Genomic DNA, 18,667 nt, shown 5'->3' on the forward strand with positions numbered 1-18,667 from the left:
GCTCGACACCTTGACAAATGTAATTCCATGTAGAAACATGCGTTTAAATAAAATATTTTACCAAAAAAGTTACCCACGCTTTAACTTGACAGACTGTATTTTATTTGATAGGCTTTAAAACCGAGAAAAAACATCATTTGTGCCAACTTCATTTTGATAATCGAGTTGATAAAATTTTAAAAATACAGAAACAATAGTTCAAATAAACAGTTTAAGCCCAAGAATACATTGATGATTAAGAAATGTTTTTTCTTTATTTTTCTTCCAAAATAATTAAAACTATAAATACATCATACGTTCGCATTACAAAGGAGGCCAGATAGAAGCTGCTAGACCGGAAGCGGATTTCGGCAACCACATCTGATAAGCGCCTAACAAAACTGTAACGAAAATTATTAACTATTTTAATTCGCATTAAACATAACATTTTAAAATAAATTTTATGTCACATAAGTAAACTTACACTTCTCATCGGTTAACCATTCTTGTTTTAGTTTTTCTCTTGACATAACACCTTTTGATAGGAGTGGTTTAGTTATTGCTTCAATGCGAGGCAATATCTTAGCCCATGATGCACTAATATTCCTAGGAGTTGTTAACAAGGACTTAACAAATCGTTTCAGCTTTGGAAACACTTTTCCTTCTAGAAGGAATCTCGCAAACCATCTAACACCATCGACGTTCTTCGGATAAGTCAATTTCATTTTCGGTAACTCCCATCCTCCGGGTCCAAATGTTCCAGTCATATAGCACATTACTTCCCCAGCTTCCTCATCGTACCTAAGAGTAAAAGTAGTTCTGAGGGGTTTCATGAATTCATATCTAAAATGTATTGCATCTGACTGACATAGTGGTTTGAAATTTCGTATTCTACGTTGCACATTTTAAAATTATTATTCAGTATAAGTTTCTTGATTTTGAAATTCGGAAAGTTAAAAACGTACACAAATCTGGAATACTTCATTCCAGGGTAGTTACAGAAGGCTGGTTTAAAAATTCCATGATTTTCAAATTTTTTTTCTTCACGTTTTACTTTTGAAGAAATTTCAGTCAATTTAATTCACTTTCAAGAAATTGCAAACGTTAAATGCAAATTACCAGACAATAATTGATAAGGTTCAAAATTTCGATCATTTGGTCTATTTTTTGTATTAAGAAATATTTAAAAATTGTATTAACGAAAAAAGAGCTAATAAAAAAAAGGATATTTTTTCACCAATAAAAATTGGTAATATTGGTTCTTAAAAATAAACAGACCAAATAATCGAAAATGAACTAGACGATATTGAACATTTATTTCCACTGATCGACAACCCTTTAACATATAATGTCTGATAATAATATTAAAAATTAATTTAATTATGTGTAGTTTTCAATCGAAAATTACTAAAAAAGTGCAATTTCGAATTAAAACTTGTTCATAACAGTATTATTTGAAGTATTCAGAGTTAAAAATGTTACGAATTTTTACTTAAAAGCGTTAAAGATTAAAAAATTGGGAATTAAAGATGTTCAAAAATAACTTAAAATTCAATAGGTATTGAAAATTGTAAAAGAATTTGAATATAAAATCTTCCAAAATTTTCAAATGTCACATTGAAAGATTTGATGGTTTTAAGTGTAATGCTTTTAAAATCTTGCATTGCAAGCGTTATAAATTAAATAGTTTTGGACTACAATATTTAAAATTGTACAGCTTCAAAGTAAAATTGATAATCCATTAAAACCCTCATTCGAAGCATTAGAAGAAAAAAAATCTGCCCGCTTAGCGGGCACATTCTCATCGCGCGTGGCTTGCTTCGCTCGCAAGTTTGAGCGCGCCCAGGGCGCGCGACGGTTGAATCTCGCGCTTCGCGCTAGGATATTTATTCTTTGCATTTAGAATGCTTGAAAAAAACTTTATCAAAAAGATCTCTTTTAGATGAGAGTATTTGTATGCGTCTTCATATTCTGAATTGTCTACTTAATTAAGTATAGTCAAAGATTAAGATTCTCAAAGCTCTGTAGGCTTTGAGGTACACATTCTCATCGTAACACTCGCGCTGCGCGCTTGATTTCCGACAAACATTTGTAAACAGGTTTTGTTGGATTTTTTCTCTTAACTTTCGTCGTTTTTCCACACATTTTTTTATTTTATTTTTTTTTCAACGTTATATTTCACGAATAAAACAAAAAGTACGCGTCCTATCAAGAAGTGATTCTTAACGAAGTTGTAGATCTTTTTTGGGATAACCATTTTTCGTTAATTCATCTTTTTTCGTATCCTACATAGTTTGTCCACAAAATGGAATTTTTTATTTTCCATTATTTTTTGTGCAATCAAAATTTGAATTTTCGATTTTTCAAGAAAATCCAAAAATTGGTTATGATAATCTTGTAGGGCTTTCAAAAAGAAATGTTTTTCTTCTCTTGACATTTTTTCATATCGTGCGTTTTTCGGCTTCAAATTTTGATTTTCGGTTGATTAAAAAAATTTTGAAAACGCTATAACTCTGACAATTTTCTTTTTATTGAAAAAAGTCATAAGAATAAATTGTTTGTTCTTTTTAATACTATAAATATCCGTACATAGAATTTTCAAATTCAGAAAAAAGTGGTCTCAAAAATTTTCAAAATGCACTAACTTTTTGAATTTTTATCAAAAATGGCTGGTTCACGAACTCGTTCTTTCTTTTCAGACCTAAAAAAAGTGTGCCAAAGATGAATTTGATTCGTTTATTTTTTCGAAAGTTATCGTGTTTACGGACGGGCGGCCGGACGGACAGACAGGCGCCATCGTGAAAACCTGATTTTCGGCAGGGGGTCTCAAAACGTGGAGATCCGTTGAAAAAGTGTGATTTCAAATTCCCGACAATTCTAATACTTTCTCAATCATAAATGGCGAGAATGTAAAATTCCGAAAATAATGTCTTTACATTCTAACGACTTCAAACGGAAAATTAATTAAATCGATCATTTAAAAGTTAGTCAATTTCAAACTGTAAGCTAGAAATATTCAAAATTATATGTACTGGAACTTAAATATCATTCGGACTTGGCCTGCAATTGGCCTTGAAGATATTTCCAGACATCCTAACGCCCACAGGACCGTCTGAACATTTTTTAATTGCAATACATAATCTTACACAATATACTCAAGTGAGTACCCGCCCACTGCGCTTTTCCGCTACGCTGCTGGTGTTTCGCGATTCTCGGTGAACACCCTCTCACGCCGCCGAGGGGCAACAATGTCAGCCCGAAACCAGCGGCAGCGGTTCTCAGAATTATTCACCCAGGTCTGAGTAAATCCAAGTTCGAGTATATTTTAAATGTAAAGTACTTAAAATTTTACAATATCAAAATATTATAAAATTTAAAGTTCACGACTTTCAAAACCTTCACTTTAAGGATTTTCGAATATCTTGGTTGAAATTGAAAATTTTCGCTGAACTTAAAAATAATAGCTCAAATACAAATTTAAAAGGCCGCCCTAAAGTACTGAAAAATATTATCAAAATCTAAAAAAGGTGCCACGTAATAAAATTCTCGTCACTTTTTCAAAATTACACGACTTCCAGAATTTCCAGGTCCTGTGGCTACCCTAATTTCAAGCCTGACAGTGCGCTTCCCCGTTTTTGCTTATTTTTTCTTTATCCTTATCTGTAATAGAATATCATTCAAAATTAATCACGTTCAAAATTATTAATTCTTAATTGAACCTTTTAGACCGATATAATTTATTTTTTAATTTGAAGCTTAATACTTGAACAAAATGTGGTTACTGCACTAAATATGTTTATTTTTTAAAGAATTGAGGTCTTGGAATCTATAACCGCCTCTAAACTTTCCTCTGGAGACTTTTCGAACAAGTTTCGAGTTTTTATTTAAAAAGTGTATATTCTTTTAGAAAATTTAATTTTACATATTTTACCATGAACAAAAAAGTTAAAGCTTTTTCCGTTTTCGAAATGAACTGAAAAAAAAACATGTTTTCAGAAAACAAAAGGTTTTCGTCTTTTTTGTCTTCAACTCGCCTTAATTCAGACAATTCTTGAAGTTTTTTAAATGAAATTTTCAGGAAATACTCTTTATCACATTAGACGAGTAGTATATTAAAGAGCACATCAACATTTTTGTTTCAACAAAAGTTTTGGATTGTTACTTGATGCATAGTCTAAATCCTGCATTCATATCTTCCAACTCATGGGGAGTAGAGTAAATGTTGAGAAACAAAAAACTTCCGGCGAGAAAGTTGCTAGGACCTATAGTGAATTAATCGGGACTATACTCATATTCACATAGTCACCGGAAGTAGGTATATTTCAAGTTCGAAGAAAAAATACAACATGTAAGCTTATGGCACTCGCCAAGTTTAGTTGCGTTTTTATGGAAATACGGTTTTTTTTGAAGTTCCAACTTCAAAAATGCTACGGTGACTCGGTTTTCAACATGGAGGGTTCATTTTAGGCCTAAAATACCGGAAATTTATCCGGTTATAGACCTCTATACGTAACTCCATACATAAAATAAGGGCTCCTTTCATGTGGACGCCCACATACGCTTTCTACGATTTTTTAAAAAATAATTCATTATTAAAAAGTTACGAAGGTGTTATTTTGTCCGTGCGGCCCGTTTCTTCTCACGCATGTATCAACTCCACGCGTTCACGTCGGAATGCAACTTGGCTCGAGACGATGTATTATTTATTAGTTAGAATTGAAGGTATAAAAGGTAAGTCTGAATGTTTTAAATTTGAATTTACTTGAAGTTTCAAAGCTGTATCAGCTTGGAAATGCTTTTTTGAATATTTCAAATTATAAATTGTTCGGAATTTTGTCTTAGATTTAATTGGCCACCCTGCCATAGAAAATTAAATTATATACCATGGAGGAGGATCAACCAAAGGTTCATTCATGTTGCACAAATCAGGCGCAAAAGTTGGCAGCCATTCAGGATCAATTGCAGTAACGCCTCTTATATAAATCTTATTAGTTTCATAAACTTCTTGATAAACAATCCACTCAGGAGATTCTTTGCGAAGAACAGAGGACGAGTGCATAAACACCGGATCCTCCATTTCTAGAGTTCTAAAAAAATCCACAAAATAAAGTAGACATTTCTTAAAACCTTATAATTAATAGTAAATATTTCAGTATCCTACTTATAAGCGTATTTTAATTTCCTTCTGCCCTCTCCTTGATTCATTTCCTCAGAGGAAAATTTACGTGCTACCTGATCCACCATTCCAGCAAGAATTAACTGCCGAAGCAATTTAGCCTGCATATCATTCGGAGGCGGCATTCTGTAAATAAAAAAAAGTTTGAATTAGAATTAGCGTTAAAATTTCTCCTTTTAAATTATGTTACACATGATTTAAAACGTACTCTGGATCGACAGTAAGATCCAATTCCGACACATGCAAGAGAATTTCGTTCGTGAGTTGTTGCCTCAATTTTCTGACCTCAATTGCCGCTTTTTCTCGCAAACCGTACTCTTCACAAAATTTAGTCAATTGTCCTTTCGAAGCCGCGTGTTCAGCACCACCCACAGATCGTAGCAGAATCATTGGATCTCCTTCGAGAACGATAGTTTACTTAATTTAGAAGAAAGCTATAGAGTTACAAAGATTTTTTTATCCCATTGCCATCATAAGTGCCATTTTAGGCACTGCAAACGATACCTAAAATAGCACTTTTTAGCATAGGCCGTAAAATTGTTTACTCAGGGTGCAGCGTACTATAAAGTAACTGAGACTGTGATCAGATTGACATTTATATTTATAATTTATGGTACGATTTAAAATGAATTAGAATGGATTGGTTTGGAGTGAATGAAATTATAGGAAATTATCGACTGGTGTGATCAAAACTAGTGTGCGACACACGGCCCCTGAGTGACACTTTGCCTCGTGTAAATTACAGTGCGAGTCTCGTCTCGGCAACGCCTCGACTGCGAATCATACTGAAACTTTTACACTCGGCCAAAAAAGGCCACTTAGGGCCCGTGTCTCACAAATAGCTACTGTGTCATAGGATGAGTGACCCAGTGAATGAACACTTAAGGAAATCACTGATTACAACTAGTCCATTTCGCGTTATAATAATTGATTATTCGTACAAAACTTTTGAAAATAGATTCTTAAGAGTTCAAATTTCATAATCCGATAAACAAATTTTGTTTTTACCAAAACCTTTATAAAAAATAATTAAATAGTGCAAAATTAACGAAAACACCAGTGAATGAACACTGAGCCAATGAATGAATAGTAGAGCACCAGTGAATGAACACTATAATCACTACAAATTAGAATTAGGATTTAGGTATAAAATTATATGGGGTACATTACAAAATGAGCAATTAAATAATGTAAAATATTGGAAAGCGTTGCGAAATTTATTGAATATATTATTTCAATAAAAACCACAAGACATTTAGATATAAAGAAATGAGGTAATACAAAAGTTGAACACACAACTAGGTTAACTTTTCCTAATTTTTTATAGCAATATTTATTTTTAAAACATTTCTATCAGTTCTTTTAACCTTACAAAAAATACAGCTTTTCGTTTAAAAATAGATAACTCTTATCTAGTGACTACAAATAGAAATCCATTAAACATTTATAAATATATATTGTCTAGTACGCAGTAGTATCTAGCACGAATTAATGTTTTCCATAGTTAAAAAACGTTTTCTAAATGCAAAAAGAGCATTAAATTTCTAACCTCAAAGTTGCCTTGCCTTTAATTTAGTTTGTGCGTACTTTTTTTGAAGTTTTAAACAAAAAAATATAAATTTAAACTATAACTATTTATAGTTTATATTTATATTTACAGCTTCGATATTTATAGTCACATTAATTGAAACAAACTTATTTATATGTAACGAAACAACAGCCAGGTTTCCGTAACCTGCTATTCATTCACTGGACCTGCGGGGTAACAGTTTTGCTCCAATAAATGAACACAGCGTTCGTTCACTGGAACACGGGCAATTTAAAGGTCCAGTAGATGAACACTCATTTATTAATTAAAAAGTGTACTTTTTGTGAAAAAACCCTGTAGAAAATTGAATAATAATATCTTGCAACTATAACAGCACAGCTTTTATGCAGAAAAGGTAAATAATTTTTTTGTAAAAGCAGTGTAAACAAGGAGTTGCTTAGACACGTACGTTATAGTGGTCGATGAATTTCTCACCATCACTCACCATAATGGATGATGCTTCACATTCAAGAAATTTTAAAAATTATTTACAAGAATTTACTGCAATGAATTGTATATTACACTCTTCAAAATTGCTTCAAGATTTCAAATATATAGAAATTCATAAAGACTTTAACTTTGAAAGGTTATATTTAAATGTTTTTCGCATTAGTGTTCATTCACTGGTGACATTAGTGTGACATTAGTGGTCAGCCACTGAATCACTCACCCTAATAACAATAGCTACTTACCTAAGAATAAACTGTTACCAGTTCCAGCCCAGTAACGACGCATTTGTACCAGTTTACTGTCCTTAGCAAACGAATCCACCAGAAGTTCCTGAACCGAAAGTGCCGCTACTATACAAATCGTGTAAGCATACAAGTTATGTTGATGCGAAAGTGCCAGTATTTTGCCGTAACGCGGAACTACTGGAAAGGCTGCTATAGTCTGTCCAAGATTCGTAATTTTCGCCAAGTAAGAATCTACATAGGCCCATGAAAATTATGATAGGGTCGTTGCAAAAAAATAATGTACATTTTTAGATAATTTAGATACTTTCTATATGATATGTAAGTCATGGTTCGTAAAAAACCGTAGCGATTCACCTGGGTTGACGGTAGGTAATTTATGATTAAAAAATTCAATTGCTGTAAATTATGCAAGAAACCTATTACTTAAAAAAAAAGAAGTTTCAAATTTACTTTTAAAAGCTCTGCAGAAAAGAATAAGAATCTTACTAGGTTCACTAAGAGAGTTTGACTTTAGAGCTCCTAACAAGCAAAGACGTCTCTCTGCTGCTTTTAATTGCTCGTCTCCTGGATTCGTTGGAAATGGAAAATTGACGACATTATCTATATGCATAGATTTTAATTGCAGAAGTAAATCGTCTGCAGGTTTTCGACGGATTTCTGGTTCACTAAATGCTTCAAACTGATCATTAAATACTGCTGAAGAATACAACCTAAACATTGGCAGGATTAGTTTGTTACCTAATATTTTATTATTCAAAATGTTTATGGAGACGATTACAAACCGATAACAGTGACCAGGACCGACTCTTCCAGCTCGGCCAGCACGTTGATTAGCAGCTGCTTTGCTTGCGTATGTTATTTTATACGTGCTTACGCCAGTTATTTTATCATACAACCTCATTTTGCAACGGCCACTATCTACAACATATTTCACGTTTGGAATTGTCAGGGAAGTTTCTGCAACATTAGTAGAAACCACGCACAGGCGACATCCTTCAGGAGGTGGTTTGAAAACCTGTGGAACAAGTTAAAAATCGTACAAATTCTAATTAAAAAATCAAAAGTAGTGAGATTCGCATTAATTTCAATTAATAATTACATATATACTTTCAAATGAAACTAATATACTCTTGCGTATCGTGTTTGCGTAATTTTCATGTTGATTTGAATTTAGATGTGACAAAAAACATTCAGAGACGAAAAGGGACCAAATTATAACTTTCTTGGTAAGATGTCTTTTCCACGATGAATATTCTATTAGCCTTTTATAGAAATTAAAAACAGTTTCTTTTCTTTACTCTTATTCAAACATTAGCGAAAGGGGAAACTATTTTATAACAAAGTAAGCAGAGAAATGATAGTAAAGTTGGAAGTATATTTACAGCAGAAAAAAATGGCATTGGCCTGTCACGTCACACATTATGCGGATTGGCGAGGGGGGGGGGGGGCGACAGCGTGTAAGATTGGTGATCGCAATTTTGGGGACAGCAACAGAGATAGTCTGCTGGCTGGGTATAAAACAGGGACATCTGCATTGGGCATTCTTTACTCGGGCACGGGTGGTTGGAGCTAAGAAGCCAGGACAATCTATGTTGATAGAAAGACGCGTACTTGAATAGTAACATATAGAATAATCAGGGGATATCATGGCTGTCTTTAAGTTTTCATATTTTCCTGTACTGTACTAAGGATTATTTTTTTAACCCCTTGACCGGCATACTGCACTCCAGGAAATGTATCCTGTTGGGCAAGATTATAAAAAAACTGCTTTTCATCGATCCTGGTGTTCTAAAGGTTTTTAGGTAGCAGAACACGAATCTGTAATAAAAATTTGGAAATCAAAAATGGCTGATCCAATATGGTGACTCAAAATTGAAAAAATCTAATACTAGATAGATTTTTATGGATTCGTATTCCACGACCCCAAAACCCCATAGAAAAAAGGTATGTCGGAAATAAGCTAAGTTTTCGGATTTCTTGACATTTCAAGTCGCCATATTGGATCATGACTTTCGAATTTAAAATTTTTAACCACAAATTCGTATTCCGCGACCCCAAAAACTCTCAGACACGAAGTTTTGTGAATATTAAAACGAGCCATAGGATACACGCGTTTGACACCATGTGGCGTCAATGCTCCCCCGGGGAACGACTAAAATTGACGCCACATGACACCAATATCGCTAAAGGAGTTAAAAACAATATAGCAAAATTCACAGCTTTTAAACCTTATGTAATCTCTTTTCTAGTTGATATTTATAACCATAAAAAATTCGTTTTTACGATACTTAGACCCATTTTTAACTATAAAATAACAGTAATGACTTTACTGTTTTCTGTTTATTGAAGTTTTTTCTGGATTAAGATAAAATTTCAATAATTACTAATATCAAGATTTCTGGGACGTTTACCTTAATTGTATTTTAAAGTTTTATAGAATAATTATTCATCCATGTCGTTAACTTTATTTTCATTATTTAATTCAATTTAAAAAGTGCTTACAATTATTCAACCTGAAACGCTTTCAATTATAATTAATTATGTTGAATTAAGATTTAAAATATTACTTAAAATCACAAATTTGTTGTAAATTCCCAGACCTTCTCGGAAGTCAAAAATGTACAGTCATTCCTGTTTCAGAGTCAATGGCCAAACTAAATTCTGTTACTGATAACGGTTAGATTATAGAATATCTGGTACCACCCTTTACTTCATGGAAAAATTTTTTCTCTTCAAAATCGAAGTATTGGAACATGAAATTGAAGTAAATTTGAAGCGGTTTGTTAAAAGAAAGCATTAAAATTATTGCTTATTGCATTATTATAACGTGTCAAATATGGGTCTAGCAAAAATTTGGATTTGTTATATTCAACTTACCATTGAAGTGTTTTTAGACATTCTTCCTGGGAAAAAGAGTATATATACGAAAAATTTTAATCTTTTTAAATAAAATGGAACATATTTTGTGAATCATGTTCATCAGTATAACCAATTATAAAAATTTCATTTGTAATTTTTTTAAAGTTGGAAAAGGGGTCTAGGTGCTTTAGAATTTAAAACAACTCTTTCTTTTTGTTTGTAAGTAAAATGGCTTATATGAACAAAACAAACCGTAAAATATGTCAAGATATGTAAATAAAAGTTCAAATTACACTTATTTATCACTTTTTACCTTGTCGGGAATTGTAAAAGGACTTAAACGGTAAGTTCCCAGGAAACAAAAATCCATTCACTTCTGTTGAATGGGTTTCAAAGGCTTTTGAATTGCGTAGCTGTCCCTGGAATTTCAAATTGCCGCAGATTTGTTTTTTTAAAGACTTTTAGTCGTTGTAATTTTGTTGACTAATTTATATGCCGTAAAAGACTAATAACTGAAATAGCAAAAGGAATCTAGTAGACCTCCACATGATTTCTTTTAAGCTTTCGATAATTTATAAATTTAAAAATTCGAGTAAAATATGGCAGTTTAACTCCAAAAAAGTCGGTCTCATTCAAAAATAAAGAAAACGATTCAAAATAACCTTGCTTGAAATGGTCATTGCAGTACATGGCAGATTCGAAGCTGCTTGAGAAAATGACCGATTCACAATTTCAAATAGTCGCAAACCGATTCTGTTTTAACTTTCTGAATCTGCAAGTGACAGATACGCAATTCACCGACTCGCCTTTTCAATGGATTCTTTTTTCCTGAGTTATATACGGCTAATTAAAATTTTTGGTAGACCCATATTTGACACGTTATAATAATACAATTAAGAATAATTTAAATGCTTTCTTTTAACAAATCGCTTCGAATTTACTTCAATTTCATGTTCCAGTAGTTTGATTTTGAAAAAAAAAATTTACCAGGAAATAAAGGGGGTACCAGCTATCCTATAACTTAACCACTAATAACAAGTTAAATAAGGGAATTATATTTTCTGAATAAAAAACACGAACCTTTGCTTGCTTCTCGCTAGATAGCAAAGAATAAAGGGGCAGGGCCCACAGAGGTTGTACATTTGTCACCCCACTTAAATCCATGCCATCGTCTTCATCATCACTGTGATCGTCTTCGCTACCATCTCCAGCCATTTCCATCAAATCATCGCGTGTGCCATCAGTAGGTGTCGCGGCATAGCTAGAAGAAAACAAATTCACGAACTTTGCATTTCTATCTAATATATCACAAAACTATTTCTAAATTGAGACATACGCATTTAAACTAATTCGAGGTAATTCAACAACTTGTGATTTTCCTTTTAACTTCCTGCGAGACCTTCTAGCAAAAAACTCGGTATCGGAGTCTTGATCACTTTCGGCTTCTACGTTTTCAGCCTTCTTGTCTGTTTCTTTCGGTCGTATTCCTTTCTTTTTCCTAAACGGAAAAGCTTTACGCAATTTGCGCACCACGTGATTCACTTCGCGCTGACCTTAAATGTGGAAAAATTCTTGTGATATATTCTGAATTAATTATTAATTTATAAAGTAATAAAATATACACGGAGACATAATACCTGTCAAGAATATTAAAATCCCACCATCGGGTAGTTGAGTATGTATTTTAACTGTTTTGCGCAAAGCCTCCTTCACATAGTCTTCATTTGTCCTTCTGTTAAAATGAACAGTTACAGGATACTGTCTAGATTCCACATTTATAACTGGAGGCTTTACTTTAAAAAGCTTGGGATTACTAACAAAATCATCTACGCGCAGCGTTGCAGACATGATTATCATTTTCAAAGGATCACCTCTTTTTGATCGCAGAGAGACTATTCGAGTCAAGAAACCAATCAGAATATCCGTATAGACACTGCGTTCATGCGCCTCGTCCAAAATTATCACCGAATACTTTTTCAAAAGGAAATCCTGAAAAAGACAAGTGAAAAAAGTGTTATTTCAATTATCTTAATTAATTGTATTACTTTTTAATACAGCTATTTGAAAAAATATTTTACGCTTACAGATTGTATTTCTTTGAGTAGAACTCCATCGGTCATAAATTTTATTTTTGTTTGAGAAGTCGCGTTTCCTTCAAATCGAATAAGATAAGAAACTTCCTTCTCAGACAGATTCATCTCCTCTGCTACGCGCTTACTCATCGAAATAGCAGCTACTCTTCTGGGTTCTGTCACGCCAATCATTTTGCCTTCCGCATAACCAGCCTCATATAAAAATTGTGGCACTTGTGTAGTTTTTCCTATAAAAATTAAAAAATAACATAACAAATAAGGCATAGAGCATTTTTTAAGAGCCAGTATTTTATATTATATATTCAACCAATTGAGGACCTTACCACTTCCAGTTTCTCCAGTGATAATGACAGCAGAATTTTCATTAATAGCTTCAATAATCCCCTGTTCTTCAGCCAAAATAGGAAGTTTCAGTCTAGCTTCCTGAATTTCCGGCTTACGAGATAAGCTGACAAAAACTGCTGGTTTTCTCTCTACTTCAATTACCTCGACGTCATCCTTCTTAGACACTTTTGTACCTTCGGTTTTGTTTTGAGACTCAGCAGATTTTTTCTCACAAGAAACGACATCTTTGGTTTTTTCTGTTTCTAGTATAACTTCCGGTATTGATGATTCAATTTGCGATTTATCGCCTTCATAAGATGAGTCATCACTCTCACTACGTTCCTAAGTCACAGATTTCATATTACCCCGCTAGCACGGAATGTGTCAAATTTCCGCCACTTGGAAACATTCCACTAAGAACTGTGGGAAACGTTTTTCTATCGTTATTTTTAACAAAAATTATCTCGTAAAACGTAAGAGACGCGTAAAAATGGATGTCATTTCTGAGCGTTGAGTACCGCACATACTGCACTATAATATGATCCAGATTATAAGCTGCAATCGATTTGGACCTATCAGTTACGGTTTACGCGATATTTATTGATAAGAATAACACTAATTTATGTTAGAAACGTTCCCAAGCAGCGAACATTTTTAAAGTTCCCGAAACATTCCGTGCTATGAAGGTGACTCAGTGATACAGAAAAGTCAATTTTTTAAGATTTAACCTATTACGAATGTTGTTACTTACATCCAAACCAAGCACAGTTGGATCATATAAAACTTTTTCCGCTTCCGCTTCTTGAACAAGAGCTAGACGTCTTTTTTTTGCACCTTTCAATGTCTTTATCACCACGTCGTTTTGATCATTGTACTCTCCTGCTTCATTGTTTGCCTCTGATATCTCAGACTCTCTTAAATATCGTTTTAGACCTTTTGTCTGCACAGTAGTTAGCGAAACATACTTTTTTAACTCCTCTTGAGAGACAGAAACTTGTGCTAAGTTATTCTCCAAAGCTGCTCTCTGTGCACAAAATTGATTTTGTGATTAATTTGCCAAAAACACAAAAATTCTACATAAATGTCTTTTTTTTAATGTAAGAAAAAGGGCAGATTAATATTAGGTTACTTACATTTTGCTTTTTCTTTTTTTTTTCAGCAATCTTTTCCAGTTGCTTTCTTTTTTTCTTAGAAAGAAAACGAGTTACAGTCATCCCTTTAGCCTTGTTTTCGGTTTTTCTCTTCTTACTGGGAAGTGCCAGGACGTTACATGCATCGTACTCATCTTCACGATATTTTATATGTAAATCAATCTAATGACATACATATTAATATAAGATATTTTAGGAACACTATTTATACTAACAATTTTAACAATTTAACCAAGGAAATTATTAAAACTTACGTTTTTGACCGTCGAGTTGTCGATTTTAACTTCACCAGCCTCTCGAGCTTTCCAATTAAAACCTTTTTTCTTCATTTTTCACGAAATCGTTGACACACTACTATTATGCGATTAAAATAACGTTCTTAAATTGACTTTTAAAATGTTGAATAATAAAGACATGTTTTGCTGAAACTGGTACCCTGCTCTCGTTCCACGATCGCACTGATGCACGTGCTCTCTTTTTGAAGCCTTTGAGGTTATGTTCATGGGGACGGCACATCGACATATATAAATGGACAGGTAATGCTGTGGAGAGAACGGTAATGGGCTCTAGAGAGAGAAAAAAACATATGAGATGTAGACCTATTTCTTTCTAGATAAAACTGATTGGTCGAGAATATTTTCGTTGGGTGAAGTTTGGCGCAGCACAGGACCGTGGTTTGTATCGCGAGTGCCCCAATAATGTGACGCTTATCTCACTTTTCAGAATTGATTTATTTGTGATTTATTTAATTATAATTTAATGTAAATAAATATAAAAATGGTGGCAGTCTGTGTAGTTTGTGGGCGTTGTCAAGACGTTTATATGAAGATATGTTTTCATACGCAAGAAAAGTTATTGAATATAGTAAAAGAAAAAATGTTACAACAAAAACAAAACTTCAAAATATGAAGTTTTGTACCTATGCAACACAAATGGTTATTTTTTATGTTATAGAAATATTGTTCAAATTTTTGACAGTTTTTACATTATTTTTTAACTCACACAGCGATTATTATTATAGCATTTTCAATCCAATTTCAAGAAGAATTTAAGGTTACCAAGTTTTTAAAATATTCTATCTGAAACAGGTGATTTTAGGTGAATGTTCTTTAAGATTCAATTTATTATAACTACAAATTTCTAATGCATTATTTATCTTTTTTTTAAATTACCCGTACAGAATATTTAGGCAATACCCGGGGCCACCAATTCACTTGACAGAGTTCTGAAATAGATAAAGGCAGGTCTACTCTCATATATTTTTTCTCTCTCTAGAGCTCATTTCAGTTTTCCCCAAAGCGTTACCGGTCCATTTCTATATATCGATGGTACGCCACCAGCAGCCTCCTGTGCAACGCCCTGGCTCTTCATATCCAGCCTATGCTTTAGAAGTGACGTGAGAGTTGACGGCGGCCACGGTGGCGCCGATTCTTGATTGGGCCAAAATTCATTCAAGTGCATGGAAAAAAACGTAAAATTTCAATTTTGATATAATAAAAAAGATTTTATCAAATTTTCTTTTGCAGCACGCTGATCAAGAAAGCTTCTTATATTTTTCAAAGCAAAATTTATTATGAAAAAATGTAATTTGCTCGAGTTTTATATGAAAATTCGGTTTACCTTTTGGCGGTCAGTTCAAATAGAAGTTCTGTCACCTCTATTTAAATGATGATATTATTATTTATCATCTTGATTAAAATGAATAATTATATTAATATTGCATAATATGCTTATTTATTAATAATAAATGAACATTAAAAATACGTTAAAAAATATTGTTTTGAGTTACAAACGCAAAAAATATGAAATTATATATAGCCTAAGAACGAACTAGTATACAAATTCATTTTTCCTTGAAGTATAATCATTGATTTGTTAATATCGCACGGCAACTGAAATTCTATGATTATTATATTACTTGAATAAGATAATTTGACTAAAAAGTAAGGCTTTTGACGGCCGATAAAATTGAAAAGCTTTAATGGAAAATAAAGTACTTGAAAATGATTGTTATTATTACCAACCTTTTTTTTAATTTTGGAGTGAGATTGAATTTATTTTTTTAGTCATGGAGTTTTTATTTTTCACCTAAGACTTTTTGTTGCTGTTTCTGTAAAAAAATGGCATAAGAGAGGGACATTTAAAAAAGTATAACAATGGTGAAGCATTGATAAAAGTGCTTTATAAATCGCTTAATATATAAAGAACAGTTAATTTAAGTAATTATTTAAATAATACTTTGTGTGCTATATTAATATAAAAATTAATAAAAATAGAACCAACTGCCTTGTTTGCCTCAATTTTCTTTATATTGGAAAAATTAATTTTGTGAGTATATACACTCTAAAAAATTCATTTTTCCAATACAAAACAATGGAGAAATATTAATATTAATATATAATTAAAAATTTGTCATAGGGACAACCGCAGGATTTCGCCGGGAGCAGGTGCTAATCTGAAAAATTGCACCCGCTTCATGCGAAATCGCGGTAAAATTTCAGCCACAACCACGTCTCACAACCGTGAGATAGGGGGTTATAGTCTGTAACGAAATCAATACGACGATCCAGCAAAAGCCTCGTGCATCCTAAGAACACGGAGCGACCCAAGGACAACCGCCTTCTAGATTTTTCCCGAAAGTGTTCTAGCATATTGTTGACACGCAGGGATGCTTTTTAGGCTATTAGCAAGTGAAAGCTTGGCACCTCCAAGAGCGCCGATGATAAGGACGATCAGTTTAACAGAATATTTCGGGTACAATCGTTGCAAGTCCCTTATAAGGTCTCGATACCTCTCTTTCTTTTCATTCTCCTTGGGTATGTTTTTGTCAGCTGATACCGAAAATTCGATAACGAACATGGTTCGCTTCTCGAAGTCAAGAAGAACCATGTGAGGCCTCGAGTGAGCAACAGAAACAATTGTCGAGAATATAAAGTTCCAGTATATACGGCACTTCCCATTCTGGACAATTGACTCAATTTCCCTAGGAGCATTTAGAGGAGCGATATTAAGGTGAATGCCGTAGGAGTGACAGAGATGGTATTAAGCACTCTTAGTGCCGCATTGTGCCTTTGAATGTAGGTCGTTCCCGCGTGAGTTGGACAACTAGATAGTATGTGAGCTAAATGCTCGGGGCGTGCATGGCACGCACTGCAGCTATCATCGGGAATGTCTTGGCTCAAAATGTGACGACCCTCCGTACCAGACTTCAATCCGGGCGATTTAAGGAAAGCAAACGTTAGCTCACAAGACATTGACTGATCCTTCACATTTCTGTGGATGATACCGTGCATCCTCTTATCGAAGAGCTGTTCACGAAAGTTTTTCTCGTGTGCTTTCTTAATCCGGGCTTTCAGGAGTCAGTACTCGAGATAGATAAGATTTGATGAATTTCGCTCACCCTAATACTGAAGTCAAGTCCGAGTGCTTCAGCAGCCTCCTCCGCTGCTTTGTACAGAAAGACCATTTTAAGAAGAGGGTCTCTTCCATTTGCAACTCTATGTGCTGTAACCAGAATAATCCTGTTGTGAAGACATTCAAGACTCAATATTCCGCGAACCCCTTGACGGCGTGAGATGTAAAGTACCGGAACGGAAGACTTAAGGTGCATGCTTTTGTTCATGTGCATAACCTTTCTTGTCCCGATATCAAGAGATCTAAGCTCGTTCTTCATCCATGGAACTATTTCAAATAAATAGAGTAGTACCAGAACGGCAAACATGTTCGTTGCAGATACTTTCTTCCTCGCTTTTGTATCTGCTTCGGAGAGTATCCTTTATAGATGTCACATCCTGAATGCGGCTCTGTGGCACGCCCAGGTATGTATAAGTCTCTCCAGCGCAAAGGTGTCGTATAGCGCTTCTATCAACGAGCTCAGGATCTTCAGGGATGTCATTAAGTTTTCCTCGCTTTAAATAAACCTTGGCGCATTTGTCTAACCCAAATTCCATTCCAATTTCCTTAGTATATCGTTCGACAATCCCCAGAGCTAGATGCAGTTGCTCTCTGTTTCTAGCATAGATCTTAAGATCGTCCATGTAAAATACATGAGTGACCTTGTACTTTCGATCTGCAGGTTTGCCACACAAGTACCCGTCGGAATGGCAAAGTGCTAGAGATAGAGGCAATAATGTAAGGCAAAAGAGAAGCGGGCTCATGGTGTCGCCCTGAAAAACACCTCTCTGAAAGGTGACATTGTTAGTTGTCACACGATTTTTTCCAGATGAAATAATAAATCTGGTTTTCCAAAGCGGCATCAATCTCTCTATGCACCCAACTATTTGCGGATGAATCTTTAAGATTTCCAAAAGACAGATGTTAAGTCTATGGGATGTCGAATCGAAAGCTTTCCGATAATCAATCCAGGCCATCGATAGGTCACGCTGGTAGAATGCTGCATCTTTGCAGACACATCTATCGATGAGCAGGTTCTCCCGACATCCGGCTACGCCTTTCTTCGAGCCTCGTTGTTCATACATTTCTTGCCACACAGGTACAATTGCCCGAACAATCCTATCATTTAGGATAGCTGTGAATATCTTATAAAGCGTGTTCAGACAAGTTATTGGCCTGTGATTCTTCGGATCAGCTAAGTTGCCTATTTTCGGCAGAAGTATTGTGCGCCCTTCCACCAACCACTCTGGAATCGGCTCTTCCGACTTCAAATATGAGGTGAAAATACGGGCCAAATGCTGATGGATTGAAGAAAACTTCTTCCATCAGAAGGTTTTGATACAATCTGGTCCCGGTATGGAATAGTTCTTCATCCCTCTTAATACTCTTTTCACCTCCTCGATAGTGAT

At 34.2% G+C, this 18,667-nt stretch overlaps 1 protein-coding gene across 2 annotated transcripts in view; it reads right to left on the bottom strand.

Moving 5' to 3' along the window:
• Nucleotides 1-14,382, bottom strand: part of LOC117177535 (probable ATP-dependent RNA helicase kurz) — a 20,841-nt gene extending 6,459 nt beyond the window's left edge. Inside the window, exons 1-16 of one of the 2 annotated variants that reach the window (XM_033368313.1) lie at nucleotides 14,120-14,382; nucleotides 13,848-14,027; nucleotides 13,466-13,738; nucleotides 12,714-13,056; nucleotides 12,382-12,617; nucleotides 11,935-12,286; nucleotides 11,634-11,850; nucleotides 11,378-11,558; nucleotides 8,221-8,453; nucleotides 7,925-8,148; nucleotides 7,436-7,669; nucleotides 5,364-5,553; nucleotides 5,141-5,281; nucleotides 4,863-5,066; nucleotides 464-780; nucleotides 297-380 (exon numbers count right to left, since the gene is read on the bottom strand). In XM_033368313.1, coding sequence (XP_033224204.1) covers nucleotides 304-380; nucleotides 464-780; nucleotides 4,863-5,066; nucleotides 5,141-5,281; nucleotides 5,364-5,553; nucleotides 7,436-7,669; nucleotides 7,925-8,148; nucleotides 8,221-8,453; nucleotides 11,378-11,558; nucleotides 11,634-11,850; nucleotides 11,935-12,286; nucleotides 12,382-12,617; nucleotides 12,714-13,056; nucleotides 13,466-13,738; nucleotides 13,848-14,027; nucleotides 14,120-14,194 — 3,477 coding nt within the window. In that variant the 5' untranslated portion in view covers nucleotides 14,195-14,382 and the 3' untranslated portion in view covers nucleotides 297-303. Of the gene's footprint in view, nucleotides 1-224; nucleotides 381-463; nucleotides 781-4,862; nucleotides 5,067-5,140; nucleotides 5,282-5,363; nucleotides 5,554-7,435; nucleotides 7,670-7,924; nucleotides 8,149-8,220; nucleotides 8,454-11,377; nucleotides 11,559-11,633; nucleotides 11,851-11,934; nucleotides 12,287-12,381; nucleotides 12,618-12,713; nucleotides 13,057-13,465; nucleotides 13,739-13,847; nucleotides 14,028-14,119 lie in introns of those variants that run through there. The other variant, XM_033368312.1, reaches the window with a different exon arrangement.
• Nucleotides 14,383-18,667: the final 4,285 nt, after the last annotated feature.

Source organism: Belonocnema kinseyi, chromosome 7 (genome assembly GCF_010883055.1).
Source record: "Belonocnema kinseyi isolate 2016_QV_RU_SX_M_011 chromosome 7, B_treatae_v1, whole genome shotgun sequence".
Taxonomy (NCBI): Eukaryota; Metazoa; Arthropoda; class Insecta; order Hymenoptera; family Cynipidae; genus Belonocnema; species Belonocnema kinseyi.